The sequence below is a fragment of the Talpa europaea genome (assembly GCF_964194135.1).
Source record: "Talpa europaea genome assembly, chromosome: 14".
Taxonomy (NCBI): Eukaryota; Metazoa; Chordata; class Mammalia; order Eulipotyphla; family Talpidae; genus Talpa; species Talpa europaea.
The window spans coordinates 34,704,023-34,721,465 of NC_140082.1; the positions used below are offsets into that span (position 1 = coordinate 34,704,023).

Sequence of the window (17,443 nt, forward strand, 5' to 3'; positions counted from 1 at the left end):
CTAGTGACAAAATACTAATGCTTTAAGTTAGTCACCTCAAGTCTTTTTAGGAACAAAGAAGGAACAAATGCACTGCTAAGGTATTTTGCTTCCATGTCACCTGACATGGGTCATACAGACTGCATGTACAAGTAGAGTGCGTGGTCCTGGTGAACAGCTTCTCGGTTCTTCCATGACACTTATATTCTGTTTAATATAATATAAACCTCACAAGGGTTATATGAATTTACTGAAAAGAAACCAAATTCACCTTTTCCTAAATTAGTTTTACTACAAGAAACAAGTTTGAGAGGTGGATGGTGCTTTCTGGGGTTTTGCTTACCATAGATTTACATTGGGTTCAGATTCAGAAAACACACTGAAAAGAAAAGGCATGTTATGAAGATCAGATAGATGATAATATCGAAGCACTGTTATTAATTTTTTAGATGTGATGATACTGTGGTTATGTTTTTTGAAAAGAGGTCATCTTTTATAGATACATACTGAAATATTTATAGATAATATGATACCAGGGATTTGCTTCTAAATAGCCCACTGGTGGGGGTAGGAAAGTGCATGGGGCGTGTTGAAGAGAGTAGCCTTGTATTGGTAATTGGTGAAGCTGGGTGATTGCTATTTGGAAATTGATTATAATATTTCCTCCATGTTGTACATATTTAAGATTTTCCAAAACGAAGTTTTTTAAAAAGAAGAAAAAATTCCTAAGGAGGGAAAAATATCCACTAAACTTTTCTTTTTTCTTTTGGAGGCTCCAATTATATACATGTCATTGAGCCATTTTTGAGTTGACCAAGTAAGAGACTGACTCTTAAATACCTAAATAACTAGCTGGATAAAAAGTGAAAGTACTGGCCTAAGTGATAATACCAAAAAATGTTTACTTTCTTACATAAACAAAAGTATACTTTTTCCATCAGTTCAAACCATGGCTTAACGTAAACTGAAGAAAGTCTCCCTTCAGAATGCAAGTATTTTTGTTAGGTAAATGCTTTAAAGATCCCTGGTTTGAAAAACAATTTCTTGACTATTCACACTATTCCTGTGGAACTTGAATTTTCTCTTAGAATGAGAGAGCAAATTTAGGTGGGTCAAAACCAAGGATAATTCACAAGCAGCAATAATCCAAGCTCAGGAAGGTTTTTTAAGAACAAAATAGTATTTACAGTTTTTTAAATCTGGACACAAGTTGAGACTCCATCTACTTTTTTTAAAACTGAGATATAAATGACATTCAACATTATAGTAGTTTCAGTCTCCATTTCTTTACAATGCTATCAATTTTTAAACCCTGAGTCTGGTCTATACTTCGATCAAACTGCTAAATGACTTTCTCTAAGAGTATGAATTCTCAAAACAAATTCCTGTTTTCTAGTCTTCAACTCCCTTGAGATATCATATCAGTAAGTGCTGAGAACCCCACTTCTTAGCTCACAGATGTGCTATTATTTGTTGTTCTCTTAATTTTTCAGTTGCCTCTGCATGCTGTTCAAGCAGCACTTTAAACCACTTTGTCATATCTTTTATAATTCCTTTTTCTATATGTGTACATGTGGGCATGCACACCTCCCAGGCTTTCCACACCACCCTGCACTACCTCTGATTTAGCTGGCTAGTGCCATGACTACTTGACTTGACTGTTAGCTGCTTCAAGTCAGGAGTAGCATCTAATATTTCAGTGTAGCAATCTGCTCATAGCCACTCAGGAAACTCGCGGTTTAACTACAAACAAGTGAATTTAGACTAAATAAATAGATAAGAGAACCATTTTGTAAAAAAAAAAAAAACAAACATATAAAACCCAATGAATGTATTCAAGTTATTAAATAAGTAGAAGAGCAAATTACTTCAGAAATAAGCATAGTCACTACTGGTGGGAGTGCAAACTGGTCCAACCACTATGGAGAGCTGTGTGAAGATTCCTCAACCTACTAAAGATAGAGCTTCCATATGATCCAGCAATTCCACTCCTAGGTATTTACCCAAAGGACACAGAAACATTAATTCCAAAGAGCATCTGCACCCCTATGTTTATAGCACTGTTTACAATAGCTAAGCTTTGGAAACAAGCCAAATGCCCCAAAATAGATGACTGGATCATGAAGATGTGGTACATATACACAATGGAATATTACTCAGCACTCAAAAAAGATAAACACATGCAATTTGCAGCAACATGGATGGAGCTAGAAGGGATCATGCTCAGCAAAATAAGCCAGAAAGAAAAAGAAAAATACCGGATGGTCTCACTCACAGCAGGAATCTAGAAAACCTAAATAAGGGACCAGGAAAAAGAATAACTATAATAAAGAAAAAATCAAAATCAACAAACAACTAAGAACCAGAGACACTTTATGGGGGTGGCGGGGGAGGAGGGATTGGGATCAAAATAAGGGGGTTGCAATTGTTTGGGGAATATAAAAATAAAATTAAAAAATAAATTAAAAAATTAAAAAAATACCAACCACTAATAAAATAAAAAAAATAAGCATAGTCAATATCAGAAGAATTGAAGAAATTGAGTTTTTATACATGCATTCTCTCATAATGCTCAAAATGATTAGAAGGTAAAGGGGATTCCCTAACTATTTAGAGGAAGGAACAAGGGAAATAAATTCACTTCTAGTACTTTAAAAAAAATTGCAATACTACACACATACATAATGCACACACACATATAATTTTTTACAGTAACACAGATAGGGATCCAGAATAATATACTTCCATCCTTTGAATTTTAAAATTTTATACTGTAGTTCATTTCATCTAGACCAAAGAGCCAAATTTTACTAACAATTGACCACTATAGCCAGTCAACTAACAAACTGTAAACAGACGATCCCATTTATTCCAGAACTTGTGAAAGAAGGTGATTGCTTTGATGACCCTAAATTTAGCCCCTCATTCATTCACCAAAGCTTATTTCTTTCCAGCCCACGTCCAAATCAAAAGACGTGAAGTACCTAATCTTAAACTATTGTGCCCTTCAGTGGTACACCTTAGATGTCTATTGGGAATGATCTTTTTCTTGGAGTTCCCATAAAACAGACCTGTGAACCACTGTGGAGAAGACTCCAGGTCAAAACTTTCTCTTGAGATTTGGCTGGATTCCTGAGGAAGGGCTCTCTATCTATTTGCCTTTGTCTACCCAATGTGTTTCTAGCCAAGCCATAATATTAGGGATATGGGAGGTAAGGTACCTTGGCAGGGTCATTTCTCAAACTTCTGCCACTGCTTAGTCAAAATGGAAATAGTTTAAATATTGTTAACTCAATACATTTGTGAAATATATAAGCCCCTTATTTCTTACTAAGCCTCCATTTTTTTGCATTGTAAAAATAAAAGAATAGAAAAGTAATCTGGATCTTTAAGTCATACTCATTAAATTCATTATCCTTATCTTAGTGAGGACTATGTTATGTCTTTAGTGTTCACCTGTTATTCTAACATATTGCAGTTTTCACTGGCTGTGACTATCTTGGTATGTGTTTTCTTTGGCCTGGGTTTCAGTGCGTGCATAGCCAGTATTCTCAGAATTTTTAGTCTTTTAGAAAGATATCCTCTGCTCTGGATAGTGACTACCTAAAGTACCTTCACTAATACCCATAAGCCCAGGGTAACAGACAATGGGAATGTGATGGTTTGATGTAGAAGCACAGGCAATGTTCAGCACTATCTAGACATTAAAAAATTATAATTATCTGTTAATATTTTACTCCTTTCCACACTCCTTTCCACACTGACCTGTGTAATCAATAGTTTGTGTGTCTGATTGACTGTGGACATCAAGGAGCAGAGCACAGACAACTTCCCAAAGTCCTGTGCCCTCACTCTCAAGTCTGGCCAGCATCCTCTAGTCAACTGTACCAACCAGACATAAAATATTGTGGGACCTAAAAAAATGTCTTTCCCAAGTTGCTGTCAGTAACCACATTCTTCTCTAGAATTAGAGGCAGTAAACTCTTTGCCACTTCCTGCCTTTTCTGGCTGACTCATCACTGACAGTGAATAGGAGAGATAGATAAATACCTTGAATGTTCTGACCGCTGATTTTAAAACTGAAAAAGGATAGCTTAGCATAGTCAAAGAGGAGTGAACGATTGAGCCAATGCTCCAACCTCATTGTTTCAATCCTATAATAATATACCCTAAGATAATTACATATTATGGAATTAAGGAAAGAAAGTAAGTATTGTATTGACCTTAATAAGCACTTAAGAGTTTTGCTGGTCTAGGTGCTCGGCACCTGTCTAATTCCATATCTGCCTTACTTCCCTATCATCTCTCCAACCTCCCCCGTATGCCTGTGGTAGCCATACGATGAAGCTTCAATTTGTCCCATTCTCTTCCTACAGACACGAAGGACATGAGTGAATTTGAGACTGAAGGCTTCTTTGCTTTGCATCACCGCCGAGGAGCCATCAAACAGGCCAAAGTCCATCATGTCAAGTGCCATGAGTTTACAGCCACCTTCTTCCCACAACCCACATTTTGCTCTGTCTGCCATGAATTTGTCTGGTACTGTAATTCTGCATTTCACCCCAAGCTCAGGCTTATGCATTTTGTTGCATCTTTACCCTTCCAAGCCTGGCACCTTGGGGGTACAGGTAGGGGGTGGTATGTGTGCTGGAATACTATCTGAGAGTTTTCAGTGGCCTCACCTAGATTGAGAAGGCTTGAAAGTTGTTATTCTATAAAAGATTTTCATAATGTGGCTCCTGCCGAGCAAGGAAGCCAGGTCCAATCAGGAAAAGGCTCAAAGGACTCTACTTTCTAATGAAATGGGAGGCTGCTGGGGCTGCAAGAGAAGAAACAGCAGAAGGAGACATCTTTATTGCAAGCCCAGTTTCACAGTCGAAATTTTCACCACCTCAACAGCCAACCGCTCTGGAACTAATGCCTGCAATAGGCAACACTTTCCCATTGGAGCTAATGGATTTAGATGTTTACAAGGCTCTTGGGTGTCTTAACAGCCCTGGGACAGAAATTGGTTCAAGCCTCACTAACCACACAGCAAAGGCTATGGTAGAGTGGAGACTTGAAAGGACTTCTCTCTCTGGCTCTCAGATTTTTTGCCTCTTAACAGGATGTGCTTCCCTTTGGGCTACTGCAGAATCCATTAATGCACAATCCCAATTTAATCAGGGTATCCAAAGTTCAACCTTTGATGGATTTCAGTCAACCTGTTTTCATATAATAACTTGAACCTCTTGCCTTTCTAACACATGGTGAATTTTACTCAGGAATTGGTCCTAAGCTTCAGAATTTTTCGTTGCAAATATTCTCAGTTACTAGAAATAGAAAATAAAATATTTTTACTCATCTAGTGAGCTTTGTGAGACAATGCATTTTAAGTACAAGATGTGGAAATTTGCTACTAGGAGTCTGCAATGCATTTCAATCTGGCATATTAATCTCTACATGTTTGAAAAATATGCAAATGAAAGGAAAATCAACAGCTCCTCATTTATTTAATTATCAGACATTTAACATAGCAGCTTAAAATAAAAATTACATGTTATCCCTCCCAGCCAATGTGAGGCCAGGGCTGCTGCTCAGATTTTGGTTGTAGGAGGCCAGGAGATCATGTAACCTTTCACATTATCTAGTGTTGCTGTCAGTGTGACCATCCAAATAAGTCAATGTGCTTTATTGCAGGGGTCTGAACAAACAGGGCTACCAGTGCCGACGTAAGTAAGAAGGGTTTGTTGTGTTATTGTCCTTCTTTTTATTTTTTTTGTCCCCTAATTTCTGAAAATCTTAAGCTGCAATCATTTCTTTTTAGAATGCAATGCCGCAATCCACAAGAAGTGTATTGACAAAGTTATCGCTAAGTGCACAGGATCAGCCATCAACAGCCGAGAAACCATGGTATGTACTGAGAGTCCTCTCTTTCTCTGACATATAATGATTTATCCAGATGTTAAATTTCACAGCCCACCAATTCTTTTTAATAATGTCTGAACTTGAATCCTTATGCTTATCAATGAACATCAATTTCCGTAAAGCCCTTTCCTTGTCAGTAATTGTGACTGAATCCAAAACTTAGGGGAAGAAGAAGAAATGCATAAGAAAAATTTTTGTGATTCTACTTTTCCCAAAAAAACATAATAGAAAGTGACCAGAAGGCATAGTTTTAATCAATTGTAGAAGGAAAACTCCTGTGGCATCTATAGCTGGAAATGAGAGTTAAAGACTAAATAAGGGAAACTGATTATAAAATACAGATTGTAAGCATTTACAAGGTTAGTAAGAGATGATAACAGATTTCTAATTCTTATGTCAAGAGGCAAGTATTTGATTTAGAATAAATTTTATGGCCTATCACCTGGAAACAAGTAGATTTTATTTTTTTATTTTTAAAGATTTATTTATTTATGCATACTAGAGCTGGGGTATAGGATAGGGGTGTGGGAGGGTGAGAGGATTCACCAGAGACAGAGTGGGAAACAGAACAGGCAGATTGACCAAAGTACACTGCTGAGAGGAGCGGGGGTGAGTCAGGAGAGGTCTGCTGCGCCATGTGGGTTGCTCCCTGGCAGGTGGTGGATTGAACTCATGCTGCAGTGGCTGTGGACAGCTTCATAGGTTGCATCTTAACCCTCTGTGCCACCAGGGAGGCCAAGCAGATTTTATTTTATCCCATGGGGAAGGGGAGACAGAACTAGGGAATCAGGCAGTCTTCCTTCTTCCGCCCTTCTTCATTCCTCAAGTATTTATTGCCTATCTGATACATGGGAGAAATTATACTATGTACAGTTTACAGCAGAGCACAAAATAAACCTTTATAGATTTTATCATAAGGTTGGGATAAGAAATAAGTAGTAAATGATTATAACAGCCTCCATTATATTAAGGGCTATGAAAATAACCACCAAGATTCAGTGATGGGGAATAACAAAGTAGGCTGCTTAGGCAGATCAGGGGGTCTCACAGGGAAGGAATGCTTAAGCTGAGAGCTGACAGGTGAAAGAAGCAGCTCTGTAAACAGTAATAGGAAGGTGCTTCCAGACAGATTAAAAGGCCCTGAGGTTGGAAAGGTTCAGCATGCTCTAGAAGCTGAAATGAGGCCTGTGGCTAGAACAGCAAGGTCAGAGAGAATAGAACACAAAGCCAAGAAACTTGGTAGGGCCTAAATCAGGGGGGACTTTGGGGATCCTAGGAATGTGGTTGAATTTCATTTGACTCATGGAAGCCCCTCTTTGTGACTTTTGTAGAGGAAATGGTATGTTGAAATGTGAATGTAAAAATTGGGGGTTAGTGGGGGAATCCCACCAGGGCAGAAAACTGGTGACTTGTACCACTGTGGGTTAATGGAGATGGAGCAAAGTGAGCAGGTTTTCTGGTGACTTCAATATTTGAAATGATTTTTTTAGCCAATGGATTGGATATAGAGAATGAAAGAAGAAAGTAAGGATGATGCCCAAGATTCTGTCTTAAAAAACAGGGGAGACAGCATGAATGAGAAATTAGTATTTCAATTTTGGAAAAATTCAGTCTAAGATGTCTATGGATATGTAATTGGAGGTATCAAATAGATACTTTTATATAGCTTGGAATTCATAACAGTCAATAGGCCATATGTAAATACATGAGAATGGCTATAAATTTTGGAATGGCTACCACACCGGTGGAATTTGAAGCTCCCAAAGTGACTACCAAGTGAGGGAACATAAAGATACAAAAGCCTGGGACTGATCCTACATCGGAATCCTAAATTAGATGTTAGGTAGAAGAGAAGGAATTGATGAAGTTACAGAAGCCAGAGAGAGATCAGTTGTATCCATTTGAGATGTTGAGAAAAATGAGGACCACCTGGAGATCTAGGGCACTACCCTTGATTAAAGAAATTTCAGGAGACTAGAGAGGACTTTGCCTCATTGGCCAACACTGAGATTTACTTGAACACGATGACATGGACACAAAATTATGTATTAATATGAACAAGAATATTGTGAAGATCATCAGTAAAATAAAACAGTGGCTGGAAAGAGGTGAGACACAGGGATGGAAATGCTCCCATAATTAGGGAGAGATGGGAAATGACTGAGAGAGAGAGGGACCACCAAACCAGTCAATCCTGGCAAGAGGTAGAGAGGTCCAAAGCACATGTGGAGATGAGCCAGCTAGGCGGATGGACAGATGGGCGGTTCATCAATTGTAAAGAGGAAGGGAGTAGGAGTAGATGGTGGCAGGTAGAAACTGATTTGCAATTGGAGTGGAGGGCAGTTTACATCCTCAACAAAGCCTAAAAATTGAAGGAATGTAGAGGAGAAGGTAACATATAGCCTTGAGGAGAAAGGAAGATTTGTGAAGTAATTACTCAGAGAAGGGAAAGCAGGTGACTAGAGAAAGCTGTAGGACAACCCACTGGTGTTTGAACGGGGGTCACCCTGCCTAGGTACCTTTTTGAGCCAAGAGACAGGACCTGAGAAGGCAAATTGGTTGCATTTTTTCAGGGAAGAATTTCTTCTAAAATTTAGAGAGCCAGATGAGGATGATCTCACATTACGAGGGACTATGGAGGTTCAAAAAGATTGAAGTAGTTTGTCCACAGTCAACCACCTTTAGGAAGAAGAGATAGAACTGAAATTCAGATCTCAATCGCCCAGACCAATATCGTTTGTTTAAATCAAATCTCCACCTCGCCGTCTGCCCTCCTGCTCCCTTTCAGGTTTCCTAGGAAAAACACAGACTGTACACATGACTGGTGAGCTCAGTGGCTAATGTCCAGCAGAAACAGAGTGAGAGCCATGTATAATTTTAAATTTCCAAAGTGGCCACATTAAATAGAGAAAAGAATAACAGATCAAATTAATCTTACTAGTCTATTTTATTTAACCCAAACTGCCCAAATGTTATCATTTCAATGTGTAATCAATATAAAAAATTTAATGAGATATTTTATATATATTTTTTTAAACGTCGTCAGAATCCAGTGTGTACTTTACTCTTATAGCACATGTTGTCCCCACGCTGTAAGTGTTCACTTGGCCCACGTAACTAGGTGACTTGACATATAGGGTGGTAGATTACTCTTTCCCAGGAGTATCTTAAACCATTTGGGCCCAGACTCAAGATTTAACATGGAGGCCTGGATCTTGACATGAATTGTTCATATTTACATGGAAATGTTTATGGGATCAGTTCTAAAAATTACTTTTTCTGCATAGAAATGGCTAGAGTAAGTACTGAGCAATTTTTAAACAATTCTCAACAGTCATTCTATGGACCCAATGCTGACTAATCCCTACGCAGGTAGCATTTGCTCCATCACTGGTAATGAGTAAGGCTTCTTGGCTGTGTTTCCAAATGAATTTTTTCATTAAAAACTTTGGTGTAGGGCCTCCCTGGTGGCGCAGAGGGTTAAGCACCGCACTATGAAGCAATCCGCAGCCTCTGCAGCACAAGTTCAATCCCCAGCCAGCCAGGGAGGAAACCCACATGGCGAGGCAGACCTCTCCTATCTTGCCCACTGCTCCCCTCGGCAGTGTGTTTCAGTCAGTCTGCCTGTTCTGTTCCCCACCCTATCTCTGGCGAACCCTCCCACTCCCCTGCATCCCTGGCCTGTGCTCCAGCTCTTGTATGCATAAATAAATAAACCTTTAAAAAAAATAAAAATAAAAACTTTGGTGTATACAAGTATAAACCTTTAGCAAGTGAAACTTTTTATACTGCACAGCAATACTGGTATTTTTACCAGGAATCAAACTGCCTGATTTTGTTGTCATTTAAGTGACTGAAAGAATTTAAACGCTGGAAAACTATTTTATAAAAATTCTTCAATGTACAAACATTCCTCTCTCATTCTCCTCTCCTGATCTCTGGTTTGAGAGAGAAAGAAAAATGGTGAGAGGATGGACTCTGGTTCTGACTACCAGGTCCATAGATATCCCTGCCCTCTTTATGGCTGTTTGACCTGAGCACAAGTGTCTTGCCCTCTCTGTGCTTAATCTCTTCATCTATCCAATGAAAGTACTACTAGAGTTGACATCAAGTGGGGGTGATTTGAGGGTTACACGAGCTATCCCATGTGTAAAACAGATTACATATAACATGTGTCCAGGTGCTATTACTACCTTCCCCCTCCCCAGTCCATGTAGAATGGGGGTAAAATATTCCTTGTGTCAGACTCTTTACTAATAAGCCTATAGCAAGGTTCCCTCTAGAGGAGGTGTTATATAACATCTCCCAAAGGTTAAAGCACTAGGTCTGGACTGAAAGAGAAAAGGAAATATTTATATTAAAAGAGGAAGAAAAGTGTGATGTTTACTTAGCTCCCATTTAAATAAATAACCCTAGTCCCCTCTTCCTGAAATGGCTGCCCTCCCGTGGGAATGCCTCAGGCTTCGGTGTCTCCAGGTTAGCTGATGTATGTCCATCACTAGCTTGCCCTACCCAGAAGAGCCAATGGCTGTCTGCTTTCATTAGACAGGACTCTAAGCTTGACAAGTAAAAATTATGATATAAAATACCTATCATGCCAATGTTTTTTCCTCACTGTTGGCTATGCTACAGTATCTGCTAAGACATCAACAGCTGAGATCCCAGGAACACACAGAAAGTAACATGTTCTCTGCTCCTTTCAGTTCCACAAGGAGAGGTTCAAAATTGACATGCCACATCGCTTCAAAGTCTACAACTACAAGAGCCCGACCTTCTGTGAGCACTGTGGGACCCTGCTATGGGGCCTGGCTAAGCAAGGACTGAAATGTGATGGTGAGTCCATGGGGAAGGGTGCCCTGGATAGACCCTCTAAGAGAAAGGAGAAAGGAGGGAGGGAGAGGCTGACCTCTTCAACCAACCAGACCAGCCCCAAGATCACAAATGAGAAAGTCCTGGGACACTCAGCCATGGCTGTTCTTTTCTTTGTACCCCCAATACCCTAATCCTTAAGTCCCAGATATGAATAGAATATTCAGGGTCTAAGCAAGGCTCTTGGCCTACTGACTTTAAGTGGATCTGGCCCTAGGACTCGAACCTTTCCCACTCAGCCTGGGTGTCCTGGGCCTGGCCCTCTCAGACTTGCAGCTCCTGCACCCCAGCCCTGCAGTTCACCTTTGCACCAAGAGCTAGAGCCTTCCTTACTCCCCTCAGGAGCAAGCCCAGCACATCTGCTTGGCTGATGGTTGGTTCCACACCATCCTCAAATCATGCTGCAAACGCAGTGTGCCTGGGAAGAGGCCCCTCAGCGCTGACCGTCATGTCCCCTCTCTTGTCTCACCTCAAAGTCTGGCGCTGCAGCTGAGGCAATGCAGCAGTGCAGGCTGCAGCCTGCACTGATGGACTTATTCAGACCTGCCTGAGAAAAGGCAGAAAGGGCTTTCTTGCTCTAAAATTCCACACAGCTAAGGCAATAACCTTTAGAAACTGAGATGCTGCAATGCCAGGATTAGGGAGAAGGAAGGAAAACAATTCTAACCAGATCTGACAAAGCACTTCTGCATTTGACTGTGTGTGGGAAGGGGTGAGGGAGGCTTCCTGCAGCACAGACCAACAGTCAACATTGATGCCATTTTATGTTTTGCTAGGTGCCCATTTTATTTTATACTACTGAAACGTATGTCTCCCCTTCCTCATCCCAATTGTGTTCCTGTGTCTGCTGGCACGTGGAGTAACATCTCAAACGAGGCAGGAAGGATTAGGTTTTCAAATCATTACCCAAGCCCAAGCACACATGTAGTCAAGCTTCACACAATTCCTTCAGAGCCCAAACGGAGCACGTATTCACTTTCCTCTGCATTCCCTGTCCAACTCTGCATGGGTGGGCTGCTACCATATGGTAGGTTAAGAGTTCATAGGCAGGCCTCCCTGGTGGCGCAGGGGTTAAGTCTCAGTGTTACGAAGCTATCATCAGCCACTGCAGCCTGAGTTCCATCCCCAACCAGGGGAGCTACCCACATGGCGCAGCAGACCTCTCCTGACTCACCCACTGCTCCCCTCAGCAGTGTATTTCAGTCAGTCTGCTTGTTCTGCTCCCCACTCTGTCTCTGTCTCCTCTCACCCTCCTGCACCTCTGGCCTACACCCCAGTTCTTGTATACATAAATAAATAAAAGCTTAAAATAATGTTTAAAAAAAAAAAAAAGAGTTCATGGGCAAGAAGTGATTCTCAGTACGCTCACCAGACAGCAGGATATGAATAATCATTCCTATCTGCTGGGGCCCTACAAGGGTCTCCTCGTTGAGGTGTTCTTTCCCTGGAGCCCTGCACCCCAGTCTCAGAGGTTATGCTGGCCCCTTGGCTTAGAACTCCACGACCATTCCTTGCCATTATTTCACGTCTCCCATGCCTTGCTTTGTTCTGTCTTCTTCTAGGTTCTTTCTTCCCCATTCTATTCCCTTCCCATACTCTCCCCCACCTCCTGTACTGAAAAGAACTCCCCTCCCTCCTTTCTTTCTACCCCTCTCTTCTCCCCTCTCTCCTTCCCTCCCTCCCCACCACCCCCCCCCCACCATTCTGTTCTGGTCTCTAACACTCCCAAAGCCCCTGCTTCCTCACCTCTCCATGCCTTGTCCTGTCCCACACTCGCCCTCTGCTGTCATCTCTTTCCCTCTTTCTCGCCTCCCCCTCTCTGCATCTACTCTGTCATAAGCCATCCCTCTTAAGCAGGGCCTCCTTTTCTTCTGACCCTGTCTCTGTCACTCAATTCCCATGAAAATAGTCATCCAGCAGGGCTCTCTGCACTCCCAGAGGTGGAGTTATCACCTGATAGGTTAGTAACAAAGGCTGAGGACTCTGTCCTGTGAGCTGGGGCCTTCTCTTCACAGAGCCTCAGAGACAAGTGCACAGTGGGCCGCAGTTGTAAGGCGCTGAGTAAATCCCTGTCCCTGCGCTCAATCCTCTCTCAGCCCTTTGCCTGGCAAGAAGGAGTAAGAGCAGGGAGCCAGGAAGAGGAAAACCTGCATTAACAAGTGGGTTGGGCCAATAATGCCCAACTCAGAAGGGCAGAAATTCTTTCTAAAAGCATCTTTATTATTCAGACTTTAAATATGCATAAAAGATTTCATTTCAAATGGATTTTTATGACTCAATGCATCTACACTGGGGCAAGAAATATTTTATAATTATTTACATAGAAAATGATGCTTTATTTTGTTTCACAGTGAGGAAGAATGAACTAATTAAAACAAATGGTGACAGCTGCTAAATTTTCACCTTGGTAGCTTAATACACATTTCATCATAATGGATAATAAAGATGAAGAGACATTGTATTTCTTGAGCATCTACTAGATGCCATTCTCTGATAAGTTCTTTACAAACAAATTGTTTAATAAGCAGATAAACTGATTTAGTAGTTTCTCCTACTTAATTCAATCATGGCAATACTTTCTGATATACTTTTATAGACTCAAGTAGGGCTTGAGATTAGAATTCTATAGCTAGAATTTGGTAATCTTTGTTAGCTTTTTTTCCCTCATTGTAAGGGTGATGTTTCATAAGCAGAAATTAATTTTCTAAAACTAATGACACGATGTAATAGTTGCATTTACAGACACCCAGGCAGACACATGCCCCAATCTAAAAAAGCTGCACAGTGACAGGAAGGTAAACTTTATCATGCTGTTTTCAAGAGGAATGAGTCAGAATTCTCACCTCCTCACACACACATCATAGGTCTCAGTGCCAGAAGTTGTTCAGTTCCGTGAACCCTCTGCCACTGCTAAGAACGTGGCCTAGGGACCACTTTTCCTCCTCCGCCCCCAACCTCACACATGAACAGACCACCCTCGCCTTCTCCATTTCAGTTCTGCAGCTTGAGGTTCACCCTGGGTTCCAGCCTAAAGATAGAGGACCTTCTTGTAGCCCAATGTGGGAAAATGGGTGCTTGGCTCAGTCTAAGTGGGAGAGAGAGACCTTCCGCCCAGCATTGCACATCGCACATCCCACAGGGGAGGGCCAGCACCATGCGCCTTCTCCCAGCAATGCCCGGCGTACTCAGCCCATAGGCTCTGGGTCCCTCCACGGGAGTCATTCCCCTGCATCCAGGAGTGCCTGGCCTGTGTGTGCTTCAGGAAGGGAAGTGGGAGGCACAGCAGCAGCATCATAACACATTGAATTTTTTCAGTTGGGTTTTCTTGGTATTTTTATTTGCTAATGTTTTACTTATATTTTGTGGTGATATCACAAAAGAACTGCCCTATTTTGATTCAGTATCTCCCTCTGTTGGGAAGATGGCATCAGGGATTTGCCAGTTGTGCCTTCAAACATCCAGGTCCCTAAAACAGATGGTGTGCGCAGGTCAGGCAGTGCTGTCACTCCTGCTCATGGTGTTGCTGTCTTCCTTTCAGCATGTGGCATGAATGTACATCACAGATGCCAGACAAAGGTGGCCAATCTGTGTGGCATCAACCAGAAACTAATGGCTGAAGCTCTGGCAATGATTGAGAGCACCCAACAGGTAGGAAATTGTTGAGGTGGAAAGTTCCCGATTCAGCTCAACATGAACTTCTTCAAGCCCCTTCTCTTTGAGCTGTAGCGACTCCACAGGTTTACAGAAGCACTTTCTGAGCACCTGCCTTGTCTCTTTTCATCTTCATGTCCATGTCCTCCCTTCAAGAGACTGATTTATTTAATGCATTTGTCTTGTATGGCCCCTTAGAAGAGCTTAAATTCTTTGTGGAATGAGCAAGGGCAGAATCAAATGATTTAATTAAAATTACTGATGATTCATTGCCAGCATTATAGCTACATACTAAGCTTATGTAACAGCAATGGGGGACACTTATTTGTTAATATCAACCCTTGAATGCCCTCAGGACACTGAGGCCAGAGCAGCTGTTGCTTTGCCGTTTACTCATGCGCTGAATCCACATATCCAAGAACAAACCCTTTCCAAAACTTGGTGTTACCTATGTCAGCTATTTTTCCATCCATTCCCCTCTGTCCTTATTTGTGATAGAATGATGTGGCTAACAGAGGAGAACCCATTTGCCCCTGAAAAATCTGAAGGAAGTGACTATGTTCTGCTGGTGCATTAAATATGACAAGATTTTTCACAGGACATGGATCCTGTGGAAGGATAAAAGAGTGCTGATGGAAAGAGCTTTGATTTTCTTTTTAATCCAGGAACTGTAGATTTTTCTCCTGCAGAGCAGGCTGGGATGAACTATCAGTGGCAGGTGGGGAGTTGGGTGGTCTGACTCTTTCTTTGTAATCCAGGCTCGCTGCTTAAGAGATTCTGAACACATCTTCAGAGAAGGCCCAGTCGAAATTGGTCTCCCCTGCTCCATAAAAGGTGAAGCAACGCTGCCACATGTACCGGCACCAGGGAAAAGAGGTAGTGCTCTCCTCCGAGGTAGAATCAGTGTCAGTAATTAATGCCGATTGACCTTAGCCTGAGTATTCTGGGCTTCAGTTTTTTATTTTACCTGACCTGACAGATAAGTGTCTGCTATTTAAAGATTACAGACTTACTTAAGAGGTTCCAATTTCTTAGACATGAAACCAAAAATACATCCCACTATGAAACCTTTGTAAGAGGGGAGGTAGGGAGAGAAAATGGGATAGGTGTGGAGGAAACAATTACAAATTTACCCTATAATTTTAAAATGTTGCTTCCTGTCACTGTGAAAGGGTCTTATGGAAATAAATCCACCATAAAGGTCAACGGTGAGATTGCCATAGACCATGATCTTGTCCTGCAACTTTGAGATTTTTTTGGGAAGTTTAAGAGTAGAAAAGGGAAAATATCGGACACAAAATCCTTAACGTTTATGACATTATGGAAGTTTATCCAACCTACAGTTTGAAGATCATTCATGATAGGGCATTCAACATGGTTCTGGGACTTTCAGAATACATTGTAAAACACTTACATTCCTTGGAGGTAGGGAGAATAAAAAAGATAAACCTAAGGATTGAAATATAAAAGAAATAGTGCATGGGGGTAGGGAAAGGTTCCAAAAAAGTTTTTCTATACCTTCTCTGTCATTGGACAAGGAATTGACTTAAAAACGTTTAAAGAAAGGTTTGGGTTGGATTTAGGAAGGGTTTCCAGGCAGTGAAGTAGCCTGTGTCTCAGAGATGACCAAATTAGACAGCATCTTAACTTGAAAATGATAATGAATGATGCAATTCAGATCTTTAACAATCTGCTATCCATTGCCTCTCTCGCACATGGCATCATATAAATTGATACCACTGTGCCTGAGTCATGCAAGCAACTGAGAATATTTTTCCTCAAATTCAGTAAAATCCCTAATCTGTCCATGATTTGACATTATTAAAAGGGTTCATTCAAGTTGCATATATGATCTTTGGCTGATTGCAATACATTTCTTAACTTGAAAATTTCCTGGTGTGTTGTATAGACCGAGACACAGTCTACATCCTAAATGCAGGCTTGTGAAGCAGGAGGTGCTGCCTGTGACTGCAGGGACCCTCTCGCCACATTGTGGATGCAGCCTCAGAATGGGAAGTGGAAGAGAGTGGTTTGGAAGTAGCTGGAAGGGTCCTTCATTGTTCCTTGTCTCATTTTAACCTCTGGCTTGTCATTTCAGAGCCTCAGGGAATCTCCTGGGAATCTCCCTTGGATGGGGTGCAGAAAATAAGCGATCGTCCAGAACCTGAGCCAAACGTAGAAAGACCATCCCTACATATGAAATTAAAAATCGAGGATTTTATCTTGCACAAAATGTTGGGGAAAGGAAGTTTTGGCAAGGTATGATACTGTTCTGTAGAATTCTATGGAAACTGAAGTGCAAAGCTTCTGGTCCTTGAAACTGAGCTTGTGGGACCAGAACATGTGTCTGCAGAGCACCTGTGCATTCTGTGAGCTGGGGGCATGGGGTAGGGAGAACATCTGAATAAATAGGGACCTGTGCCCTCTAGGGAACAGCAGACACTGCTTGCTGGAATCTTCATTCCCCAGTTGTTTTGCTCTGAAGGTGAATATCCACATTCTTATGAACTTGATATCTTTGGGCACCCAAGAAATGGATGGAGCCTCAACCAGGCTCATTTCACATGGGTGTCTTTCATTTGATTGGTTTTTGTTGCTGTTATTGTCCTTCTTTTGTTCTTTTTGCAAACCTGGAGTGTCATTTTATTTTGAATATGATTTTCTTCTCTAGCAAATATCCGCCTTGTATTCATTTGCCAGGCTTGCTGTAACAAATAGCACGGCCTGGGTGACTTCAAAAACAGAAATTTATTTCTCACTATTCTAGAGGCTAGAAGTCTGAGATGAAAGAGTTGTTGCTGTCCGACAAAGAACAACTAATTATTTTACCAACAAAATGGATTTATTCAGACACAGCAACAAAAAAAAACAATTTGGAAAGTATAGTCTCCAGGCAAGACACCTGTACTCCTCTAAGAACTGAAGTCCATACCAACTTATATAGGTTCTAGAGTGGCTATTGTAACCACAGTTCATCAGAGGAAACTGTGAGCTTGATGGAGGTGACTGCTCATTCATTTGTTGGTATAAGGTGTTC

General features: G+C 41.2%; 1 protein-coding gene across 3 annotated transcripts in view; it reads left to right on the forward strand.

Moving 5' to 3' along the window:
• PRKCQ (protein kinase C theta) overlaps window positions 1–17,443 on the forward strand; it is a gene marked incomplete at its 5' end in the record, with an annotated part of 65,441 nt that overhangs the window by 7,651 nt on the left and 40,347 nt on the right. For 2 of the 3 annotated variants that reach the window (XM_084253781.1, XM_084253782.1), the window contains 7 exons: window positions 4,356–4,518; window positions 5,659–5,690; window positions 5,786–5,871; window positions 10,590–10,719; window positions 14,294–14,403; window positions 15,165–15,282; window positions 16,505–16,665. In XM_084253781.1, the coding sequence (XP_084109907.1) occupies window positions 4,356–4,518; window positions 5,659–5,690; window positions 5,786–5,871; window positions 10,590–10,719; window positions 14,294–14,403; window positions 15,165–15,282; window positions 16,505–16,665 (800 nt within the window). Of the gene's footprint in view, window positions 1–4,355; window positions 4,519–5,658; window positions 5,691–5,785; window positions 5,872–10,589; window positions 10,720–12,654; window positions 12,716–14,293; window positions 14,404–15,164; window positions 15,283–16,504; window positions 16,666–17,443 lie in introns of those variants that run through there. The other variant, XM_084253783.1, reaches the window with a different exon arrangement.